This window comes from Rana temporaria, chromosome 1 (genome assembly GCF_905171775.1).
Source record: "Rana temporaria chromosome 1, aRanTem1.1, whole genome shotgun sequence".
NCBI lineage: Eukaryota > Metazoa > Chordata > Amphibia > Anura > Ranidae > Rana > Rana temporaria.
Genome location: NC_053489.1, coordinates 532,261,502 through 532,286,479, shown reverse-complemented (window position 1 = coordinate 532,286,479; position 24,978 = coordinate 532,261,502). Strand labels below are relative to the sequence as shown.

General features: G+C 43.7%; 1 protein-coding gene across 1 annotated transcript in view; it reads right to left on the bottom strand.

The window, feature by feature from the left end:
* Nucleotides 1-24,978, bottom strand: part of GLRB (glycine receptor beta) — a 199,423-nt gene that overhangs the window by 154,809 nt on the left and 19,636 nt on the right. The window contains exon 2 of the mRNA XM_040332238.1: nucleotides 2,287-2,437. Coding sequence (XP_040188172.1) covers nucleotides 2,287-2,408 — 122 coding nt within the window. The 5' untranslated portion in view covers nucleotides 2,409-2,437. The remainder of the gene's footprint in view (nucleotides 1-2,286; nucleotides 2,438-24,978) is intronic.

Genomic DNA, 24,978 nt, shown 5'->3' with positions numbered 1-24,978 from the left:
TGCTCGTCACAGTAAAAATACGCCGTTTACGTAAGGCGTTTTCAGGCCTAAAGATATTCCACCAAAAAGATGGCGCAGCCAATGTTAAGTATGGACGTCGGAACCGCGTTGAATTTTTAAATTTTTACGTCGTTTGTGTAAGTTGTCTGTGAATGGGGCTGGGCGTAATTTACGTTCACGTCGGAAACCAATAAGTCTTTGCGGCGTAATTTGGAGCATGCGCACTGGGATACGTCCACGGACGGCGCATGCGCCATTCGTTCAAAACGTCATTTACGTGGGGTCATGCTTTATTTACATAAAACACGCCCACCTCTTCACAATTTGAATTAGGTGCGCTTACGCCGGCACATTTACATTACGCCGTCGTAACTTAGGACGCAAGTGCTTTGTGAATACAGCACTTGCCTCTCTAACTTACGGCGGCATAGCGTATATGAGATACGCTACGCCTGCCTAACGTTAGGCACACGTACCTGAATCCAGCTAAATGTCTATAGACAACTGGCTAGAGGAATATGAGAGCATTAGCAAGAAGTGTGGAAGTGCTATAGTACATCAGGCATGATCCATAGTACATCAGTGATGGTCCATAGTACATCAGTGATGATCCATAGTACATCAGGGATGATCCATAGTACATCAGTGATGGTCCATAGTAAATCAGGGATGGTCCATTGTACATCAGGGATGGTCCATAGTACATCAGAGATGGTCCATTATCTATAGTACATCAGTGATGGTCCATTATCTATAGTACATCAGTGATGGTCCATAGTACATCAGGGATGATCCATAGTACATCAGTGATGGTCCATAGTACATCAGGGATGATTCATAGTACATCAGTGATGGTCCATAGTACATCAGTGATGGTCCATAGTACATCAGTGATGATCCATAGTACATCAGTGATGGTCCATAGTACATCAGTGATGATCCATAGTACATCAGTGATGATCCATAGTACATCAGTGATGGTCCATAGTACATCAGGGATGGTCCATAGTACATCAGGGATGATCCATAGTACATCAGGGATGATCCATAGTACACCAGTGATGGTCCATAGTACATCAGTGATGATCCATAGTACATCAGTGATGATCCATAGTACATCAGTGATGATCCATAGTACATCAGTGATGATCCATAGTACATCAGTGATGATCCATAGTACATCAGTGATGGTCCATAGAACATCAGGGATGGTCCATAGTACATCAGAGATGGTCCATAGTACATCAGAGATGGTCCATAGTACATCAGTGACGGTCCATAGTACATCAGTGATGATCCATAGTACATCAGTGGTACATCAGTGATGGTCCATAGTACATCAGTGATGATCCATAGTACATCAGTGATGATCCATAGTACATCAGTGATGGTCCATAGTACATCAGTGATGGTCCATAGTACATCAGTGATGGTCCATAGTACATCAGAGATGATCCATAGTACATCAGAGATGATCCACTGTGCTACTAAGAATTAATGGCCAAACATTATCCATTTCAGGAAAGAGCACAATTTTGAGTGAGTTCCGACAATGCATTGGTATGAGCCAAGCCTAAGAAAAATTTGGTTGCTCCTTTTTATTGGATTATCTGGTAATATAAGTAAAGTTAAGGCTGTCTGAGTTATTATTCATATCCTACTTAGTTAAACTGCTGCTCATATTAAAGTGTAGTCACCTCAATTGTAGTCACCTTTGTAAAGCAAGGCGGTATCAATGAATACAGACTGCAGTGATATGCAAATATTAACCACCTTCCTGGACTGGGGGTTTGACCCTCACATTCCTGTTTGCTGCACCTCACTATTGGCACATCATTGTGCAGCTACATAAATAATAATGCATGGAAGGAGGTTCAGGCCAAAGACACTGACTGCAATAGATGGTTGAATGTTTAAATATCAGAGCACCCCTATATTCAGGGCTCCTGGACTGCTTTATACAGAACATATAAGTTAAGGAATCAGAAGACTCTGTTATTTAATGCAAATAGCAGTTTAAACTGGGCAGTCTGGAGGTTTAGGAGGATTAAAACGTTCTCTTCATAAACACTATACATGGTTTGTATGAAGTTGTACATTAGAAAGAAAGAGTGAACAGCATCTTCTGGAGTTTCTTAGAAAGCCCAGTATTGTCTTCAAACATTGTATCATAAAAGCATCATAGTAAATAATTAAAAATACAGTCTACTGTATAAACGTTGGAATCATTTTTCAAAAAACACAATTTAAATAACAATACAGAGCAATAAAAAAAGAATGACATACGATGGGCAGAGATATTGCTTCTTCTTTCCCTTCCCTTTTTTTGACGACTTTTCTTTAGAATGCACTCCATCCAGCCAAAGAGAAAACAGAAGGAATGGCAAGATTCCCAAAACGAACTTCATCTCGATGCATTAATTTCAGCACAACTGACCTACAAAACAAAATAGTTGATACATCTGTAACAGTATAAAATGGATGAGTCCTTGATGTTCAGTTTACAAGTACTCTTAAAACAGTACAGTAAAGTAATATAGTAAGTAGGTTGTTTCATATTTGGTTCAGAATTAAAGCTTAAGTTTTTCGAAAAACTATATTAAATGGAAACCTTGCATTTGAGATCCTTAGGTTCCACCTAAGTTCCATCATGTACACACGACCGAGGAACTCTACGGGCGAAACACATAGTTTTCCTCGTCGAGTTCCTTGTTAGGCTGTCGAGGAACTCGACAAGGCAAGTTTCTCCATTCCGTCGAGGAAATAGAGAACTTGCTCTCTTTTTGGCTCGTCGAGTTTCTCGACAGTTTCCTAGACGAAAATGTACACACGACCGGTTTCCTCTGCAAAAAAATATCTCCCAGTTTCTTGCTGGTTTTTGCCGAGAAACTCGGTCATGTGTACGAGGCTTTACCTGCATTTGACTTCCCAAGCTGCACCTTGCTGCTTTATGTCACCTTTGCATTCTCACTGACTTAAGCCCTGTACACACGATTAGTCCATCCGATGAGAATGGTCTGATGGACCGTTGTCATCGGTTAACCAATAAAGCTGACTGATGATCCGTCGCGCCTACACACCATCGGTTAAAAAAACGATCGTGTCAGAAGGCGGTGACGTAAAACACAATGATGTGCTGAAAAAAACGAAGTTCAATGCTTCCAAGCATGCGTCGACTTGATTCTGAGCATGCGTGGATTTTTAACCGATGGTTGTGCCTACTAATGATCGGTTTTGACCTATCGGTTAGGAATCCATTGGTTAAAATTTAAAGCAAGTTGTCTTTTTTTTAACTGATGGTTAAATAACCTATGGGGCCCACACACGATCGGTTTTGACCGATGAAAACAGTCCATCAGACCGTTGTCCTCTGTTTAACCTATCGTGTGTACGAGGCCTTTCATAGAGAGCATGTGTACACAAGTCATATGTAGGAATAGTTGTTTTAGGTATGGGAGATTTAGCACACAATATTTTGGTATGATTAAGCAATATTTAAGTATGCTTTTAAAAAATGTGAATTAAAAAAATATTTGACCAGTCCTTAACTGTCAACTCAATACTAAATGCCATTACATTGACAATGAAAATATGACTTTAACAATAAAAATGTCTTGTGCTAGTCTTTATAGTGAATCATTATAATAAAATGTTCTAGCAAAGCATAACCCGTGAACGGAAGAATGTATATACTTACCTCTCCTCCAATTTGCATTGCCAAACACAGCTGCTTTCCTGAGAAATGGTTCTCTGATCTCACTGGGATACTGATCCCCAGGGTTTTTTTCATCTGCAACTTGGTGAAACTCAGTTCCACCACCTTTGGCTCAGGCCCTCTTCTCCCTGCTCACCACTATCACTTGTAAACACAGAAGTCCAGTGTCTGTGTTTACAAGTGATAGCTTGGCTCCCATAGACCTGATCTCCTCAGCGGGTTCCACTGAGTTCAGGATGGGGACAAGGGAGATGCAGGTGCTCAGGGTAGAGTGTGGATGCTGACATACCCACTGAATTATCTTCCAGCAAGTAAGAGAAGTGGAGCTACCTACAGTGTGCATGGAGGTACTAGAGCTGGTTGGGTGCTTCAGCTTAATATAGCAACAAAAGTAAGACTTGTGTAAGATGGTGGGGCTTTTAAGGAGGGGGGTGGGGGAGTAGAGGGGGATTGCATGCAGAGTTCAGAGCTGAGAAGGGGTAAAAGTGAGACATTTATACATACGCTTATTGCATTTTTTTCGTTTTTTTTACCAAAAATGTGTAGTAGAATACATATTGGTCTAAACTGATGAAGAAATTAAATTTTTTAAATTTTTTGGGGTATATTTATTATAGCAAAGAGTAAAAAATATAAAAAAAATCCAAATTGTCTGCTTTTTTTGTTTATAGCGCAAAAAATAAAAACCGCAGAGGTGATCAAAACCACTAAAATAAATCTCTATTTGTGGGGGAAAAAATACATAAATTCTGTTTGAGTACAACGTTGCAGGACCGCGCAATTGTCAGTTAAAGTGATGCCGTGCTGTATCACAAAAAATGGCCTGGTCATCAAGGGGGCAAATCCTTCTAGTCTTTAAGTGGTTAAGGAACCTTAATCCAGATTTTCAAACCTAACAGGGTCACTTTTTTTGTTTTAGTCCCTTTGCTCTCTACTCTTCACACTCCAGCTCTGAACTCCTTGTCCTCCTTCGGTCTATAGCAATCTCATTTCACAGCTCCAAAAGAATTTACATATACTAAACATTTTTTAAATGAGGCTGTGCGATAATGAGGACTGGTGACCCCAAACCATGTGGAGAATGGGAACTTAAATCTTATGTCTGCAGTGGACAGTCAGAGAAGGTGACACACTTCATAAAACAGCACACTAAAATGCAGATCAGATTAAGATTTAAAACAGGTAGTCCCGTCATAAAATATCCATGTCATAAGTAATCTAGCAGTCCAGTTTAAAGAAACACGTAGTCTGAGTCTGTTATTTTCTAACTACCAGAGCCAAAATATATTCATATTTCATAATACTTGCTGTGATGGAGCTATTTTCATAAAAAATGCTACACTAATGTCAAAGGCCCCGTACACACGTCCGAGAAACTCGACGGGCAAAACACATCGTTTTGCTCGTCGAGTTCCTTGTGAAGCCGCCGAGGATCTCGGCGAGCCAAGTTTCCTCATTGACTAACGAGGAAATAGAGAACATGTTCTCTATTTGGCTCGACGAGTTCCTCGTCGGTTTCCTCGGCCAAAAGTGTACACATGACCGGGTTTCTGGGCAGAATACGGCTCCGATTGAGTTTCTGGCTGAATTCTGCCGAGAAACTCGGTCGTGTGTACGGGGCCTCAGAAAATAACAATCAGTTACACACCACACAAGCCTATATAAAAAAGATGCAAAAGGTTAATGGAACCCATTAAATCTCCTAAGCAATATAAGCATTTTATTTATTTTATATGCAGTATCTCACAGAAATGAGTATGCCCCTCACATTTTTGTAAATAATTTATTCTATCTTTTCATGCGATAACACTGAAGAAATTACACTTTGCTACAATGTAAAGTAGTGAGTGTACAGCTTGTATAACAGTGTAAATTTGCTGTCCCCTCAAAATAACTTAACACATAGCCATTAATGTCTAAACCACTGGCAACAAAAATTAGTAAAAATTTCCAAATTGGGCCCAATTAGCCATTTTCCCTCCCTGGTGTCATGCGAAACTTTAGTGTTACAAGGTCTCAGGTGTGAATGGAGAGCAGGTGTGTTAAATTTGGTGTTATTAATCTCACTCTCTCATACTGGTCACTGGAAGTTCAACATGGCATCTCATGGCAAAGAACTCTCTGAGGATCTGAAAAAAAAAAGAATTGTTGCTCTACATAAAGATAACCTAGGCCCTAGGCCAGTGGTTCTCAACCTGGGGGTCGGGACCCCCTCGGGGGTCAAATCAGGGATCACCGAATTATGGCCTGTTCCTGAAGCTCGCACCACTCTCCCAGCCTTTTTGCAACCGCCCAGCTGGGCTGTCCATAGAGCCTGTGGCCACCCAGCTGGGCTGTTGCTGGAGCCTGCGGCCGCCCACTCAGCCTCTTTGCAGCCGCCCATTTAGTTCACAGCATGGCTGGGGGACAGAGACTAGAGGTAAGCTAACTGGTGAGGGATGTGAAATGGGATGGGCTGGAGGAGACCTCAGATTTTGGCATAGGTGAAAGAGATAAAAGGGAAAGAACGGAGAACAAAGCGAGAGTGGTACATCCTAAAATGTACCATACGTTTTTTTTTCATTCTGCACAAGTGGAAAAGACTCAGGGAGCGCTAAATATCCATGGGTTAGGGGCTGAAAATCCTTGTCTTGCCTTGGGTGCTGGCAACCCACACTACGGAAATAATTGTACTGTTAGGGGTCCCCACAACTTGGGAAATTTTATCAAGGGGTCACGGTACTAGAAGGTTGAGAACCACTGCCCTAGGCTATAAGAAGATTGCCAAGACCCTGAGACTGAGCTGCAGCGCGGTGGCCGAGACCATACAGCGGTTTAACAGGACAGGTTCTACTCAGAACAGGTTTCGCCATGGTCAACCAAAGAAGTTGTACACTGCAATACATACTACTGACCTCTGTACACTGCCTTTAACTGCTTTTAAAGTATTACCTGGAGTCTTGGTTCAGTGTGTTAATGAAAAAATCACCCAAAAAGAAAACAAATGCAGCCACCACATCTACAGTAATGATTGGAAAGCTGCAATACATTACATTTTTAGGTTTAATACTGCTATAAGAAATCATGCATCATCCATGAATTCTACCTTCACTCCCAAAGAGAAATAAAAGCAAGCTCCTAACAGTCTTGTTTAGCTGATAGTAAGAAGATAGTAATGGGGAAGCAAACAAAGGTAGAACAGCAATTCCAAAGAAGAAACGTTCCAGATGGTGCAGGCCTCAGTCTGCCAGGTCTTTATCTTATATTTCTCTTCTTGGCTCTCTTCAGTGAAATATCACAAAAATGCACAACAAATACAGAAGCCCTTTTTCTACTAATTGCTTTTTCTGTATTCTAACACTAAAATAAGGTCATGTTATCAGACGGTAAATAAAACCAAATTACTTTGTTTGCCAATTTTTAAAAATACAGCATCTGAAAAGCTAATGAATCAGATTTATTGTGTTGTGTTATGTATCCCGAGTATTCCTGATTTTCTTTGCTCTGTATTTGTTCAGCACAACAGTAAATCGTTCTTAAAATGTCAAAACCTTCCAGCACTGGCATTGGTAAAGTAATAAATATACAACTGTCACACACAATTTCAAAACCAGCAGAAAGCAACAACTATAGCTCTGTTTAGAAACAATGCAAGTGATCATAATAATGTAACTTATTCCTTGTTTACTGTAAGTGTTCACTCATCAGATTTTAATTTTGTGAATAAAACATGGATTTTTGTCTATTTAAATAACATATAACTAGAAAGTATAGTGGTATTTAAATAACATAACTATAAAGGATAGTGGATACCTTTATAGATGTTCACCCTCAAAATTAACTTTTTCACTAACCTATCTCCAGCCTTAATAAAGGCTTGTAGCGTTGTCATTTTTTTTTTATGTGTACACTTACCTGTATTCAGCCTCACTTCCGGGTCTTCTTCCTTGCGGGGAGTGGGCGTGTCGCTCCTTTTCCCAGACGAGGAGCTGTGCGCAATGTCTCCTGGGAGTGAGAGTTGATCCTCCCAGGAGACGATAGACGTGCGGGTAAAGCGCGTCATCGCCTTCCGAAAATATCAGACGGGGACTCAGCTCTTTACGGTGCCTGCGCCTGCCGTGTAGAGCTGACTGCGCAGGCGCCGTAAAGTGCCGAGTCCCCCTCGGATATTTTCGGAAGCCGATGACGTGCTTTACTCGAATGTCAATCATCTAAGGAACGCCTACTCCCCGGGGGAGCGAGAACCCGGAAGCCCCATGAAAATAGCATAAAACCGTAAGTACAGCGGTACAAAAAAAAAATCCAGAATACTGTATATGTCAGCAGTATGCTGGATGTAACGTTCTATTGTAGTTTTAGGGTGAACCCCCGCTTTAACTACCCATACCATGTTGTTGTCCTTTCCAAGTTAAGGTTTTTTAAAAAATGGTGTAGAGTGCAATGTTACCATTAGCTTAAAGTCCAAGCACTCTCTGCTCAGCAACTCTATGGGAACACTACTTATAAAGGTTAATAGCCCTTTTATGGAGACCCCTGCCCTGGGTGGATACTTTGGATGAGGCTAGCTTGGTCCCTTTATATTCTAGAGATGGAAGAGCTTTGGGCAGAGGTTGATAGAAGAGACTACCTTCAGTATACTACTATATAAGCTTGAAGCCCCAGGAAATAAACTAGTTGGGATAGGCCTGGTATGAGATCCACTGGAGAACCCACCTCAGTGTCAAATTTTTGTTTTGGCAAAAAACTTGTGCATTTTTGCAGATGGGACTTGGACCAGGAGAATGTTGAGTAATCAAGATGGTGGAGTTCCTCCATGTTCAAGTTATGTGGTGCCCTATTTCATTCCTATTTTATCCATATGTTTTTAGAGTGGGCAATGGAACTAGTTGGAGAATGACTACGAAATCACAAGGATACAACCCATGATAACCTGGAAACCAAACCCATGAGTATGGATGAGCTTTATGTTTGGGTCGAAACATGAGTTTGTCTCGAACATTGGCTGTTTGCCCGTTCACCGAATAGCGAACAGTTTGGGGTGTTCGCGGCAAATTCGAAAGCCGTGAAACACCCTTTAAAAGTCTATGGGAGAAATCAAAAGTGCTAATTTTAAAGGTTAATATGCAAGTTATTGTCATAAAAAGTGTTTGGGGACCTGGGTCCTGCCCCAGGGGACATGTATCAATGCAAAAAAAGTTTTAAAAACTGCAGTTTTTTCAGGAGCAGTGATTTTAATAATGCTTAAAGGGAAACCTTTGGCCCCCAAATTCTATATCAGGCCCTTCAGGTCTGGTATGTATTTTAAGGGGAACTCTGTGCCAAAAAAAAAAAAAAAGTGTGGGGGTTCCCCCCAATAATCCATACCAGACCCTCATGCGAGCACACAACCTGGCAGGCCGCAGGAAAAAGGGGGGGCGAGAGAGCACCCCCCTCCTGAATTGTACTAGGCCACATGTCCTCAACATAGGGAGGATGTCCCCATGTTGATGGGGACAAGGGCCTTATCCCCACAACCCTTGCCCGGTGTTTGTGGGGGGCGGGGGGGCTTATCGGAATCTGGAAGCCCCCTTTAACAAAGGGACCCCCAGATCCCGCCCCCCCCTATGTGAATTGGTAACGGGGTACATTGTACCCCTACCATTTCACAAAAAAAGTGTCAACATTTTTAAAAACCACAGTACACTGCTTGGGACAAGTCCTTTATTAAAAAGAAAAAAAATCCAGCGATGTAATCCATTCTCAATCTCCAGCGATGTAAATCCATTCTCAATCACCAGTGAGGATACAACGCCGACACGATCCTGCCTCCATGGGAGGCACCCGAAGAATTACGCACTCCAGCCTGACAGCTCTTATATAGCTGAGGGCGGGGCCACCCGTCAGTGTGCGGGTGACCCCGTCCCCCTCTGACACAATGGAGAAACGCCAGGGTTACCCAATGACATCTTCGGGTGACCCCGCCCCTCTCTGATGCAACGCGGGTTTCCCGTTGCATCAGAGGGGGCGGGGTCACCTGCGCACTGACGGGTGGCTATATAAGAGCTGTCTGGCTGTCAGTTGCAGGATCGTGTTGGCGCTGTATCCTCACTGGAGATCAAGAATGGTTTACATCGCTGGAATTATTTTCTTTTTAATAAAGGACTTAGCAGACCCCCACAACCTACCGGGCAAGGGTTGTGGGGATGAGGCCCTTGTCCCCATCATAATGGGGACATCCTCCCCATGTTGAGGGCATGTGGCCTGGTACGGTACAGGAGGGGGGCACTCCCCCCTCTTTTCCTGCAGCCTGCCAAGTTGTGTGCTCGGATAAGGGTCTGGTATGGATTTTTGGGGGGTTTCAATCTTGGAGGACAACACCCATAAATCTCTGTTTTCAAAGTCTTAAAACATATGTAGCAACCTCTAAGGTAGGTTGCTAGAGGTTTTTTTTTTCAGCCAGTACAGGTAAATTTAGGCAGACCTAGCTGAAAGCTAGACATGTTTGTTTTTGATCTGGGGGCTGGAAGCAGGTGACTGATATGTGACTTCATCTCTCTGGTTTCCCGAAGGTTCTGGAAAAGGGGTGGGGAGAGGGGTATATTTGGGAGCCCTGACCAATTAGGATTGGCAGGGGGAAGGCCTCCTATATATACCCAGGGTCAGCCTGCTGGGGGAGGAGTTGTCGGGTGGAAGAACTGAATGATGGAGTGTTAGGCTGTCAGGGCCTTGGAGGGAGCCCCCTATCTGTGGGGGGTGACGTTGGACCTTTGCTCGAAGAGCTTGGAAGAAACCCTTCCATACAACCAAAATAAGGGATGCCCAGAAACGACGCAGGAGAGTACAGCAGGGAACATTGTCGAAAAATCATCAGGAGGTATTCATCTGTGGTTTGGTTAGGGACAGGCACAGTCGGAAGATCTGAGAAAGACATGCCAGGAGTGAATGTAGAGTCAGAGGGAGAGACTGTGATGTTGCTGGCGTTAAAGACAGGCTACTGATGCCAGGAGGGTTGGCAGATTCTGCACAGCACTGACTGGGACCATTACTCCACCCAAAACACAGGTAGCACAAACATACTCTTTTCACTTGCTATTGGTTGCTACACCAAAGGGGACTGCAGACCCCTGCCAGCAAACGTTCCCTTACCCCATCCAAATCCTTGACTGTCAGGCCTTATTCAGAGTGGGGCCTAACCATCCCATGTTCCCTTACCCCATCCAAAAACAAGCTATTGTCACTGAGGAGTGACTGGAAGTGAAAGCCGTGCTGAGCAGGGTGACAGGTGGAACTACTTCACTCAGCGACCCCATGGGGGCACCTCTACACATAACCTGAGAAACCTGGTGCTTGACATCTGCAAAGGGTAATGCGGGGGACTTCCAAGCTCTTGTAATTTTTTTACATTCAACCTGTCAGCAATTTGTACTGCTTTTGCACTAACTGCAAACAAGGAGCTAAGCCAGGTACACACATACACAGTTTTTTATTGTTCATCCAGTGTGTTGAATAAAAAAAACTGACTGATCCCCACATCAACACAAGCAATGTTGATAAATGGATCCCTGGATCTCTCATGCTGAGACAGCTGTAAACACATTGGCCACAGTGTTGGGCAGTTCCTGCTAAACTGGACGATTTTTGTCTCGAGCATACTGGACATAACCTCCCTGGCGGTATGATTATGTCAGATTTTTGATGCTGAAAAGCGGTACCATTATTTTGCATGGAAATTTGGCGTTTTATATTGTAGTAGGGTGACCAGACATCCCTGGTTTCCGGGGACAGTCCCTGAACCAAGCCTGTCCCTGGTTTTGACCCCGGATTGAATTTGAACAGGGTGTCATGCCTTTGGCCTACAAGAAAATACACTATTTCTGGACTTGTAATTTAAATATTGTCCACTAGATGTCACTCTTAACAAAGGACTGTTGATGGGCAAGTTCTATGGTAATCTACATTTCCTGTCGTGTTACTGAAAACTGTCTTCACTTCCTATCACAACTCTTTCATCTCCTTTCCACTGGACAGTCCACATGGAGTCAACTAAGCCTGCACCACATGTTTCCTAAGTCTTGATCCTCCTGGGACAGCATCGCTGGTATGATAAAGACTGTTTATATGCCTAGTATACATTTGTTTGTGTTCATATAATTCTATATGTTCATTTATTTGTTTATCTCTAGTTTCACCATTATTCATACGAATCTTATATGGCCACTACCTGTTCATCGTAATAAAGATCCAAATTTACAGACAGTCTGGTAATTTAGGATGCAAGGTTTAAGCTGTATGTTGAGCTACATATACGCCAGGGGCAAACATGTAGCGAAAACAGAACACAGGGGCTGGGGCAATTTCAAAGACAGTCAGTGCAGAATTAATAAATAAAAATTCCGAATACACACCCCCGCTCCACCGCTCCTACTAGCTTAGGGGGTATATATTTTTTTCCATTATCTGTGCCCCTTTCTGATGATCATGTGCTGGCCGAAGCGGAGGGAATATTTCTTCACTTTTGGGTGCATGCCCATTGAGCTCCGTTCACATGTTCTTCTGCCTTGGCTCAAGTCCCGGCCCGCCGCCTGCCGGCTTATCTCCTTGCCTTCCCTAGCGGAGTGATCTTTCTTTCGCTCCCCACCCAGTAGTAGCTGGGGCCCCGAGTGTAAGACTTGAGGAGAGATACAACTGAGAGTGCCGTGCTGCTGGTATGTGGGACAACTTCAGTGGGAGAGAGAGGACACAGTAACCAGGAGGGAAGGAGGGGGGGCAGGCAGATATGAGGTGAACTAATGAAGTGATGGGAGAGGAGAGGGTGGTATGGGGATATGTACTGTGGAGTGATTTGAGAGGGAAGAAGATATGTGCTAGTGGGGAGTCTGATTCCCCCCCCCCCACTAGCACATATCTTCTTCCCTTTCAAATCACTCCCCAGCACATATCCCCATACCACCCTCTCCCCCCAAATTAAAAGATGCTCTGCCCCCTGTGCTCATCCCACCCTGTTCCCCTGTCCTCATCCCACCCTGTCCTCATCCCACTGCGTCCCTCTGTCTTCATCCCATGAAAATGACAGGACAGGTCTTAAAAAGGAAGGAGTGCGTATATAAAGTAGGGGGTGCACGAGTTTCACCAGGCCTAGGGCAGCACAAAACCTAAATACACCCCTGCAGTATACTGTATCTATACTGTGTTTTTCACTTTTTTAATTTGGCGCAGAACTCCGTCCCTGTGTGCGTCGCGCTGCTCGCAGGGAACGGAGCTCGACACTGTGAATCGAGCAAGACATGGCAGCTCACAGATCACAGCGGGGAGACATTGCAGAGGACAAGCTAAGTAACCTCTACATGGATCCTGCGATGCAATCCCGAGTGTGGCTCGGAGTTACCAATTTTGGTATGAAAAATTCCCCCCGAGCCACACTTGGGAATACCGCTTAGCAGGTTAAAGCAGAGGTCCACCCAAATTTTTTTAAAAAGCCATCAGCTACAATTACTGCAGCTGCTGACTTTAAAAAATGGACACTTACCTGTCCAGCGCGCCAACAATGTCGGCAGCCGAGGCCGAGAAATCGCTCATCCTTCGGCTGCCCCTGCCGCCATCCTCGGTGAAAGAATCAGGAAGTGAAGCATTGTGGCTTCACTGCCCGGTTCCCTACTGTGCATGCGCGAGTAGCGTGGCGCACCCTCACTGGTCCCCACTCTCTCCTGGGACCAGTGTGTTTTCCAGGAGACAGCAGGGGGGGGGGGGGTTGAGTGGCGTGACTCCCACGGGGGTCTATGCCGGAAGTGGGTGCAAATACCTGTCTTAGACAGGTATCTGCACCCCCCTCCCCCCTGAAAGGTGCCAAATGTGACACTGGAGGGGGGAGGGTTCCAAAAAGTGGAAGTTCAATTTTTGGGTGGAACTCCGCTTTAAGAACAAAGAAGACTTCTACTTTACATATACATTTGATTAAAAGTCTTTGCCAAGAGCCATAATAAGAGATATCCATGCTGAAATGCACTCTTGTCATCCTTTGTTTAGCTACATTGTAGAAAGCACATTTCCAAACCAGGCATTTAACCAAGGAAGGCATCAGATGTGCATTCTGTTTTCCATGATTGGTTGTCTGGAATTACATGGGTTGGGCAAGGCTTAGATAAATGTTTGCATGTGTTATTTCCTAAGCAGTTTGGTCTGTTTATCAGTACAGTGTATTAAAGATGTCATTACCTATGGCTGCTGGCACTATATATTAATTATCAGGTAACTACTCTCAAAACTGTCCAAAAAAGAAGCTGGCAACACTGTAAATGCTGCTAAAAGAACATCCATTTATTAGTAAACAAGAATATACAAATCCAGCCAAGGAAGTTAATGCATTTCAACCTGTTAGGCCTTAATCAAGCTATGATTAAGGCCTAATGAAGTGAAACGCATTAGCTTTCTTGTCTGGATTTGTATCTCCTTGTTTACTAAGAAATGGACTGTGACTATTGAGAGCCTACAAAAGTTCAAAGCTAGAGCACCAGTGACTCCTATTCCTCAAATTGAGATTTGGAGGTAGTAGCACATCTTATTGTTTTATTACACTCTCTACACTGTACTGTTGATCAGATATTGCACAAACTCAACATAGACAAACCAAATTGTACACTGGTCTGGCCCTTTAATAGCAGCTCCCAAAATCCAAGTGTCAGGCCCCGTACACACGACCGAGTTTCTCGGCAGAATTCAGCCAGAAACTCGATCGGAGCCGTATTCTGCCGAGAAACCCGGTCGTGTGTACACTTTTGGCCGAGGAAACCGATGAGGAACTCGTTGAGCCAAATAGAGAACATGTTTTCTATTTCCTCGTTAGTCAATGGGGAAACTTGGCTCGCCGAGATCCTCGGCGGCTTCACAAGGAACTCGACGAGCAAAACGATGTGTTTTGCCCGTCGTTTCTCGGACGTGTGTACGGGGCCTCAGGATCCTGCCCTAAGCTGCAGTGTCTCTAGCTTACTATTAGTGCTACTGGGCTGTAGTCAGCCTGAGCATGGATTAATTGTTCTGATTTTTTCAGTTTTTTTTCTAAACCAAGTGTTATTGTTTGCTTCTGCCTGTTGTTGGGAAGTGATCATTGTGTAAGAGTTATGAATACATACAGTGCATTGAAAGCATATTCATACCCCTTGAAATTTTCCCAATGTTGCCATGTTACAACTAAAAACGTTAATGTATTGTACTAGGATTTTATGCGATAGACCAAAACAAAGTGGCACATAACTGAGAAGTGGAAGGAAAATAATAAATGGTTTTCAATTTTTTTTTACAAATAAATCTGTGAAAAGTGTGGCGTGCATTTGTTTTCAGTCCCCTTTACTCTGACACCCCTAACTGAAATCTAGTGGAAACTATTTTCTTTAGAGGTCACCTAATTAGTAAATAGAGTCCACCTGTGTGTAATTTAATATCAATATAAATACAGATTTTCTGTGAAGCCCTCAGAGGTTTGTTAGTAAACCTTGGTGAACAAACAGAATCATGAAGGCCAAGGAACACACCAGACAGGTCAGGGATAACGTTGTGGAGAAGTTTAAAGCAAGGGTAGGTTATAAAAATATCCCAAGCTTTGAACATCACATGGAGCTTTGTTCAATCCATCATCCGAAAATGGAAAGAGTATGGCACAACTGCAAACCTACCAAGACATGGCTGTCCACCTAAACTGACAGGATGGGCAAGGAGAGCCTTAATCAGAGAAGCCGCAGTGGCCCATGGTAACGCTGGAGGAACTGCAGAGACCCACAGCTATAATGGGAGAATCCATCCACAGGACAACTATTAGTCGTGCACTCCACAAATTTGGCCTTTATGGAAGAGTGGCAAGAAGAAAACCATTGTTGAAAGAAAGTCATAAGAAGTCTGCAGTTTTCAGTTTGTGAGAAGCCATGCTGGGGACACAGCAAACAGGAGGAAGAGGGTGCTCTGGTCAGATGAGACCAAAATTTTACTTTTTGGCCTAACCGCAAAAACACTATGTGTGGCACAAAACCAACACTACACATCACCCTGAACACACCATCCCCACTGTGAAACATGGTGGTGGCAGGATCATGTTGTGGGGATGCTTTTCTTCAGAAGGGATAGGGAAGCTGGTCAGAGTTCATAAGAAGATGGATGGAGCCAAATACAGGGCAATCTTACAAGAAAACCTGTTAGAGTCTACAAAAGACTTGATACTGGGGTGGGGGTTCACCTTCCAGCAGGACAACAACCCTAAACATACAGCCAGAGCTACAATGGAATAGTTTAGATCAAAGCATATTCATGTGTTAGAATGACCCAGTCAAAGTCCAGACCTAAATACAATTGAGAATCAGTGGCAAAACTTGAAAATTGCTGTTCACAGATGCTCTCCATCCAATCTGACAGAGCTTGAGCTATTTTGCAAAGAAGAATGGGCAAAAATCTCACTCTCTAGATGTGAAAAGCTAGTAGAGACACCCCCAAAAAGACTTGCAGCTATAATTGCAGCAAAAGGTGGTTCTACAAAGTATTGACCCAAAAGGGCTGAATACAAATGCCGCACTTTTCACGTATTTATATAAAATAAAAAAAATGAAAAACATTTATCATTTTCTTTCCACTTCACAAAATATAATAAATATGTGGGAAACACCTTGGAAAGCTCTCATGCCTCTCAGGCTTTGCCAGATGAAGAGGTAAGCATTGATGTGTTTCCTTTCCTCCTAGGCCTGCTGTTTGGGGAAGGTGTGCTTTGCTAGAGAAGGCCCAAAGCCTGTGGCCTGCAGCTTTATGCTGCCCTGCTCATAAAAAAATCAGGGTAAATGTGACTTTAATGTAATTACCCGGATTGGAGCACTAAGGGCCCTTTCACACGGGGCGGATCAGTAATGATCCGCCTCCGTGTGTCCGTAAGCTCAGCGGGGATCGCTCCGTATATCCCCGCTGAGCCGTCGGCTGACAGAGCGGTCCCCGAACACTGTGCAGGGACCGCCCTGTCTTTTCTCCGCTCTCCCCTATGGGGGGATCGGATGAACATGGACTGTGTGTCCGCGTTCATCCGATCCGATCCGCAGACGGAAGAAAAAATAGGGTTTTCTTCCGTCTGCAAAATCGGATCTTTGCGGAGGAGGGTAATTACGGGTGCCAGCGGATGTTTATCCGCTGACACCCGCAATCACATAGGGACCAATGTATGTCCCTTTTTTCATCCGCAAACATGTGAAAGTGGCCTAAGGGTGCAATTTAAAGCAGAGGTTCCGCCAAATACTGCAGCTGCTGACTGTCCAGTGCGCCTGCGATGTCATCAGCCGAGGACGAAGCAATCACTCGTCCCTCAGCTGCACCCGAGTTCTGGTGACTTTTTAAAGAAGTGAATGTGCTAAATTGAAGCTGCTTTAGAATCTGAATAATACAGAGTGCTGGTCTGGCTTTAAGAATTCTTTACTATCTTGACTGTGAGTAGAGATACTTACCTAGATTCAAAGATGCCGCCGCAACTTGAAGGCGGCGTAGCGTATCATATTTACGCTACGCCGCCTTAAGTCAGAGAGGCAAGTACTTGCCTCCTAACTTACGGCGGCGTAGCGTAAATGCGGCCGGCGTAAGCACGCCTAATTCAAATGAGGATAGGGGGCGTGTTTTATGTTAATTACTCGTGACCCGACGTAATTGATGTATTTTACGAACGGCGCATGCGCCGTCCGTGTACATATCCCAGTGTGCATTGCTCCAAAGTACGCCGCAAGGACGTATTGGTTTCGACGTGAACGTAAATTACGTCCAGCCCCATTCACGGACGACTTACAAAAACAACGTAAAAAATGTTCAATTTCGACGCGGGAACGACGGCCATACTTAACATTGACTACGCCTCCTAGGGGCAGCTTTATCTTTACGCGGCGTATCTCTAACGGAAACGGCGTATCTTTACTGCGACGGGCAAGCGTACGTTTGTGAATCGGCGTATCTAGTCATTTACATATTCTACGCCAAACTCAACGGAAGCGCCACCTAGCGGCCAGCCTAAAAATTACACTTTAAGATACGACGGCGTAGGAGACTTACGCCGCTCGTATCTTAGCCTAATTTAAGCGTATCTGGTTTCCAGAATACGCTTAAATTAACGCCGGCGTAGACTCAGAGTTACGACAGCCTATCTACTGATACGCCGGCGTAACTCGCTCTGTATCTACCTAACTGAGTGAACTTTTTGGTCATTTAGAGGTATCCTTCTCCCCAATCCCTCTCTCTCTCTGAGATTCTTGGTCATGGCTCTGTTAAACTGTCTTAAAGTGACAGCCACCCAATATCTTCAACCCCACAAAGAGTTAAGGATTATGCTCTGAGATGAAATGCTAGCCCACCAAGCCACCTGAGGGTTCCTACTCACCTTCATTTGATAAAGGTGTTCTACACAATGAAAGAAATAGCAGATGTTATATTTACAACATTTTTTAATGCCCCTGGATTTATTAAAATAGCTACTGTCCCTGATAATATTAGCTAAAGAGTTTTAAAAATATGGTTAAGGCAATGAAGCTACTCCAGTAAACAGATGACACCCTGATTACAGGAAAAACTTACAGCCATGCAATACTAAATTTGTCAAACAGCTTGATTTAAATAATCTAATTATTTCCCCCTCAAACTTTGTGTTAGAAATGTGTTCTTAGCAATGGCTAAGCAACAATATATTGTGTAAACAGCTTGCTTCACCTCATGACCGCTTATAAGCAACCCACCACTGAGGACATCCCACTGCTTAATTACCTATGATTTCTTTACATAGTAATAACCTTAATTCATTATAGCACATCTTACTTACAATTATCATTTTACAGATGAACCCAACTCTCTTAAAAATTTCCATTACTGTTCTGTTTTAGGCTTTTTCAAGAGACCTTCATAAGCAGAAAAATAGTCCCTTAACGTTACATATGCTATAATTTTATTGAGGTATTGCATCACAACAGTTCACAGCAGTTTATCCGAAATTATCTGAAGGGATAAACATGACAATTTTCCTTGCATAATACCAGATTATACGATTTTCATTTACTCAGTACAGAATTCCTCCGGAAAAAAATAGGATGAGCAAGACCACTCATGCTCGGAAATGAAAGAATACATTACATTACAATACAACACATCACTTCCAAAGTTGTATTTTGTCATACAAGAAGTCATCTGATATTCTCATTGTGTGTACGAGGCTTAAGCCTTGAACACACGGGCCAAATGACAGATGGCATTGGCCAGTTCAATAGAAACCGGCCGACATTCGGCTCATGTGTTCTGCAGTTGGTCTGACAGAAGCCGCCTGGCTTATGTCAAAGGTGCATGATCGAAAAAGGCCTCTTGATCAGCGCTTTTAGCCAATGGCTGAAAGCACTGACTGGAGTGTTTTGGCGAGGGGCCCATCCCCCTGTCAGAACACCATAGAACAGCAGAGGAGATTGCTGTATTGCCATCTGGTAGTTAGTACAGTGGGTCCTCCTGAACTGTCATTTTTTTCAATCAGACCTGCTGGGTTGAACGAAAAAAATACTGCTAGTGCATTCCAGGCTTTAAGGGGCTTTCCCACTGACCGCCAAATGCCAGAGAGCGTTTATACAATGACTACCAATGGATAGAGACATTTCTCCAACTGTTCACAAATACAATGAGGACATTGTTTACTGACCTTCAATGTAAGTAGGTCATTTTGTCACTCCTCAGAAAGAAATGACCATTCCTTTTTTTTTTCTGATTTGAAAAGCTGTTTGCAGTCATGACTGGATTTTGTCCACAACACTGCACAGAAACTATTTTCCCAGAACTTGCAAACAACTTATTAACAATGAAAACCAGTGGTTAATTGTTCTGTACACTTATCCTTGGACCTCTCTACTGCATTTGATACAGTTGGCTACCCTCTCCTCCCCAAAAAAACAGCATTCCTTTGCTTTCTGTGACTGTACTATTTTTTGGTTCTCATTTTACCTATATCACTGCACCTTCAATGTCAATTACAACTCTAACGTCTCCTCTCCTTTTTTTTTTTTTCGTTGCTGTTCCCCAAGTTGCTGTCCTTGGACCTCTCTTATTCTTGATCTACATCCCCTCCATGGGTCAGCTGATAGCTTCCCAAGGCTTTCAATACCATTTCTATGCTGAGCTCACCTCATCAGTCTCCTCACACTCAAATTTACTAATAAACATATCAATATGTATGTCACACCACTTCCTCAAATTTAGTCTACTCCAATCTGAGCTCATAATATTTTCACCCAGACTTTCCCCTTCCCTTGACTTCTCTGTCAAGATTGGCATGCCAGGGTGCTAGGTGTAACCCTGGACTCTAAACTCTCCTTTCTGCCCCACATCCAATCACTGTCCAAATCATGCCATGCCAACCTCTGAAACATCTCCAAAATATGTTCCTTCTTAACAACTTTCATGATTTACCCCCATTCATGACCTGGCCATTTTGTGCGTTACTTTAACTGACAATTGCGCAGTCGTACGACACTGTACCCAAATAAAATGTATGTGCTTTTTTCCCCCACAAATAGAGCTTTCTTTTTGGTGGTATTTGATTACCTCTGTGGTTTTTATTTTTTGCACTATAAGCAAAAAAGGACTGACAATTTTGAAAAGAAAACAATATTTTTTACTTTCTGCTATAAAACATCCAATAAAAAATAAATAAAAGTCAAATGTCTTCATCAATTTAGGCCAATATGTATTCTGCTACATATTTTTGATAAACGAAATCCCAATAAGTGTATATTGATTGGTTTGTGCAAAAGTTATAGCATCTACAAACTATGGGATATTATGTTATTTTTTTAATTTTAATTTTTACTATTAAATGCGGCGATCAGCGAGTTATAGTGGGACTGCGATATTGCAGCAGACAAAGCGTACACCAACTAAAACTTTTGATACTTTTTGGGGACCAGTAAAACTAGTACTGTGATCAGTGCTAAAAAAATATGCACTCTCACTGTACTAATGACACTGGCTGGGAAGGGGTTAACATCTCTGGGCGATAAAAGGGTTAACTGTGTACCTAGCCTGTGCTTTCTCTCCCCTGTCTGGGAGGTGCTTTGACTAGGGGAAGGCATTGATCTATAACAGGATCAATACCTTCCATACTGACAGTCATCACTGATACCCCCTTTTATTTTTATACATGTGTAGCGCCCTGCTCCCAATGAGTGGGCGCTATGTGTTAAAATTTTAGTTATCTGAGCAGTAGTTGGCTCAGAAGGATTGTGTCTAAATTGTGGAAGTCTCAGTTTAGCTGGTTGCACGATTTTCCTCCTGACGATGGGTGTCGCTGTCACCGCTGGTCAGGGTTGGAAAGGCAACAGGCCTAATGCATTGGGTACCTCTTTTCCCAGAAGCAGCCCAGAGGGCGTGGTGAACCCGCTGTGCATTCTGGGAGAGGGTACTTAAGGGGCAGACACCATTTTGTGGGGTTCTTCTTTCGATCCTCGCTTGAGGGCCCTCCTGGCCTCAGGAATGTGTTGGCAGTTTCCGCCTCGGGGCCACGTTGGCCTGAGGCCTTGCAACTGAGATGTAGGCCCGGGAGTAGCTGGGGCCTACTGATCCAGGGATGCTCCTGTGCCACCCAATTGGAGGATGTATCCGTATCAAAGTTTACCTCACAGTGCTGCCAGAACGGCTGAGAGATCCTGGCACTGAGAGCTGTGTTCTTTTACTTCAGAAGCTAACCCAGAGAGGGATTGACCAAGTCTGTGTCAGAGACTATTGAGCGAATCCTAAATTCACCTAGTCTGTGGCAGAGACTAATGAACAAATTCTACTACCAAGTCTGTGGCAGAGACTTTATTTTGATCGAGCTTCACACCGGCTGCTAGGACAGTGAGAGTGGGCCTATCCGGTGGTTGCTGAGTCTAGTGTGGAGACAGCTGTTCCTCTGGACCTAGGAGAATATCCGTGATCTGCAAGTAAGGCCTCGTACACACGACAGAGTTTCTCGGCAGAATTCACCGAGAAACTTGGTCAAAACCCGGATTCTGCCGAGAAACTCTGTCGTCTGTACAGTTTTGGCTCGATGGAGCCGCCGAGGAGCTCGACGAGAAAATAGAGAACATGTTCTCTATTTTCTCGTTGTTCAATGGGAGAAGGCGGCCCGCCGAGCTCCTCGGCGGCTTCATCCCAAAACTCGACGAGGAACTCGACGTGCCAAGCACGTCGAGTTCCTCTGTCGTGTGTACGGGGCCTAAGACACCTGAGTCCTCCCCATTCCTCTATCCCTCTGTTGGAAAGTTTGTTTAATAAAACCCTTGAAAGAGACTTTGTGTTGGTGCAGACATTTCTTCTGGATAATTCTTCAAGGAGAACCCCTGAGACGAACGCAAGAAACAGTAAGGTAACGGCAGGCCCAAATCTAAACCAGCAGCTCCTTCGGGGGTAGTGCTACACATGTTTTATATATTTTTTGTATAGTGTTTGTCCCTAGCATGTTTGAAGCCATGCACTGTTGACTGGCTCGCTACCTCTCCTGGAAGTCTATTCCAAGCATCAACTAGCCTATCGGTAAAATAATACTTTCTAAAGCCTCATACACACGATCGGACTTCCAACTGACTTTTCCGTGGATTTTGCTCTGAATGGGCGTTGTCCGTGAACTTGGTATACATACACATGGCAGGACTTTTTAAGCCAACAAACACGAACCTAGTGAGGTAATAGACGTACTACGTGGTTTTTCTGCTCTTTACCGCCACCCTTTGGGCAACTTCTGTTATTGTTGTCTGATCTTTAGCATTGGTTCTGAGCATGCGTGTTTGTACTTTGGACTTTAGTCCGATGGACTTGACTACACACGATCGGATTAACCGACGTTGGACATTTGTTGCTGGAAAGTTTGTCTGTTCTCACAGCTAACATGTCTGATGGAAAAGCTAAAACGTTTGTCCGATGGAGCGTACACACGGTCGGATTGTCCGATCATATAGGTCCTTTGGACAATTGTTGTCAAGAAGTCCGATCACCCTTTTAGGGTGGAGCTCCGCTTTAATCTCCACTTTCAAGAGGTGGGCAAATTGCAGATGTGAAACTTTCCGTGCTAAAAGCTTCTGTTAGCTTTGTTATTTTGATGTGGCCACAGGTTTGCTTGGGCAAAACTCCCACCTTCCCCAGTCAGGTATTTTTTAGACCTACTTCACTGACCCACTTACACTCACCTTGCTTCATTGCTGTGCAGTCCTAACGCGCTCTGTGTTAGATGATATCGAAGATTACACTAGGGGTAGATGACTTTAACCTCCTGGTCAGGTGACAGTGTTTGGGCATGGCAATTGGAAATTCAAGCCCAAGCACCAAATACTCAAGCCTCGTACACATGACCAGTTTTCCCGTCAGGAAAACTGCCATGACAGCTTTTGGCCGGGAAAACTGTCCATGTGTATGCTCCATGGCAGTTTTCCCGACAGGAAAACCACCGGGAATCTCAGCGGGAAAAACATGTTTCCCTTTTTCTCTCCGGGATTTCCGGCATTTTTTAACCGGGCAGTTTCGGGGAAAGCCTGCCGGGGAGCATATACACGGCCAGGTTACCCGGCCAAAGCTCTCATGGCAGTTTTCCTGCCAGGAAAACCGGCCGTGTGTAGGGGGAAAAAGCTGCTGAGCTGGTTCTCAGCTTTCCCCTCGGGTTTCCCGGCGGTTAAAGCATTTTTTTTTAGGGGTCCGGAGGCCCCCAGGGCCCCAGATGGCAACCCCCCTTTTTTTATCTATTTTTAAATTTAATTTTTTTTTTTTTTTAATATATTTTATTTTTATTAAAGGGACAATTTTTTTTTTTTAGAGGTCTGGGGGTCCCCAGGGGCCCGTAGTTCCCCAGGGCCCCGGATGACAACCCCCCTTTTTTTTATAAAAAAAAACTTTTTTTATATATTTCTTTATATATTTCTTTTCACCCCCAGTCCACCCCCACTGGGGGTGGACTAATAGGCATGAATGAGCATAGCAACAGATTCGCTTTAGAAATCTAAGTACGCAATTCCAAGACAAAATCTAATGCTAATCATAGACAAGGCAATTGTTCTTCCCATTTAAAGCTCTGATGAATGTTCATTGGTTTGTAACATGTACATAAACAATTACAAGCAATAGAAAAACCCACAAATACTGGACATATTGATTTTCCAACATTACGTAAAATAATTCTAAGCAAACCGTCGCTAATGAGAAATTTTATGAAAGTGAATGATCCTTATAGTTGCTAGCTTTACTAGGAAAACAATGCAGCTATTAGCATGCCTTGCGGTGGGAGTGTTGTTTATATTCCCATCGCACATGTTCCTGGGGAAAAACGTCTCCTTTGTAGTTGCAGTGTGAATTGTGGTCTGAAAGCTTATATGTACAAACTCCGTTAAATGACTTTTACAATCAACAAACTCTGGTTGATCAAAGTGGGCCGGACCTTGTAAAGTATTTTTTAGAGAACATCTTGACATTTTGACAGTGCCTATGCAGTACCCTGAAAGATTTAACATACATTTCTCCTGACAGTTCCATTACACTTCCTGTGCCTTGAGCCCTAAAACGATATATCTGCATACCTGGGAACTTTCTGACTTTTGGCCAGAGACTTTAGCTAACAGGAGTGAATTCCAACATGGCTGCTCTAATTTTTGGCATTTCAGATGATCAAGAGAAGTAACAGGAAACATCACTTCCTTATTAACCACAGCATGGAGCTTCACCTGCCCCAAAGTCCTCACTTCTCTCCTCCTATTCTCCACCTGCAGAGAGACTAACTTGACCAGTGTAGTCAAGATAGTAGTCAAGCTATCTCCAATTTTCTTACCACCCCTTAAACCCCACACACACACATTACCATACCCCCATTCAATGATAAGACCAGACAAGAGTTTGGAGTATAAATGGCCATAACAGCCTTTTATTATTAACCAAAATATTTTAATAATTTCCAAATAACCTTTGTAACAACACTTTTAAACACACATCCTGTTTGTCTTTGACGGCACCCCGAACTTCACATTTTCCACCACAACACTGCGGGACATTTTTACTAGGGATGTCCCGATACCGATACTAGTATCGGTATCGGGACCGATACCGAGCATTTCCCCGAGTACTTGTACTCGGGGAAATGCTCCCGATGCTTCACCCGATACTTGGGCAGGCAGGGGAGTTGCAAATCTTCTCTCCCCCCGTGCTGTTGACTTCCCCTGTCCGTGCTGCTCTCTCACCTCCCCCTGTCCGTTAGTGCCGTTCTCTCTCCTCCCCCCGTCCGTCCGTGCCGCTCTCTCTCCTTCCCTTCCCCCGTCCGTGTC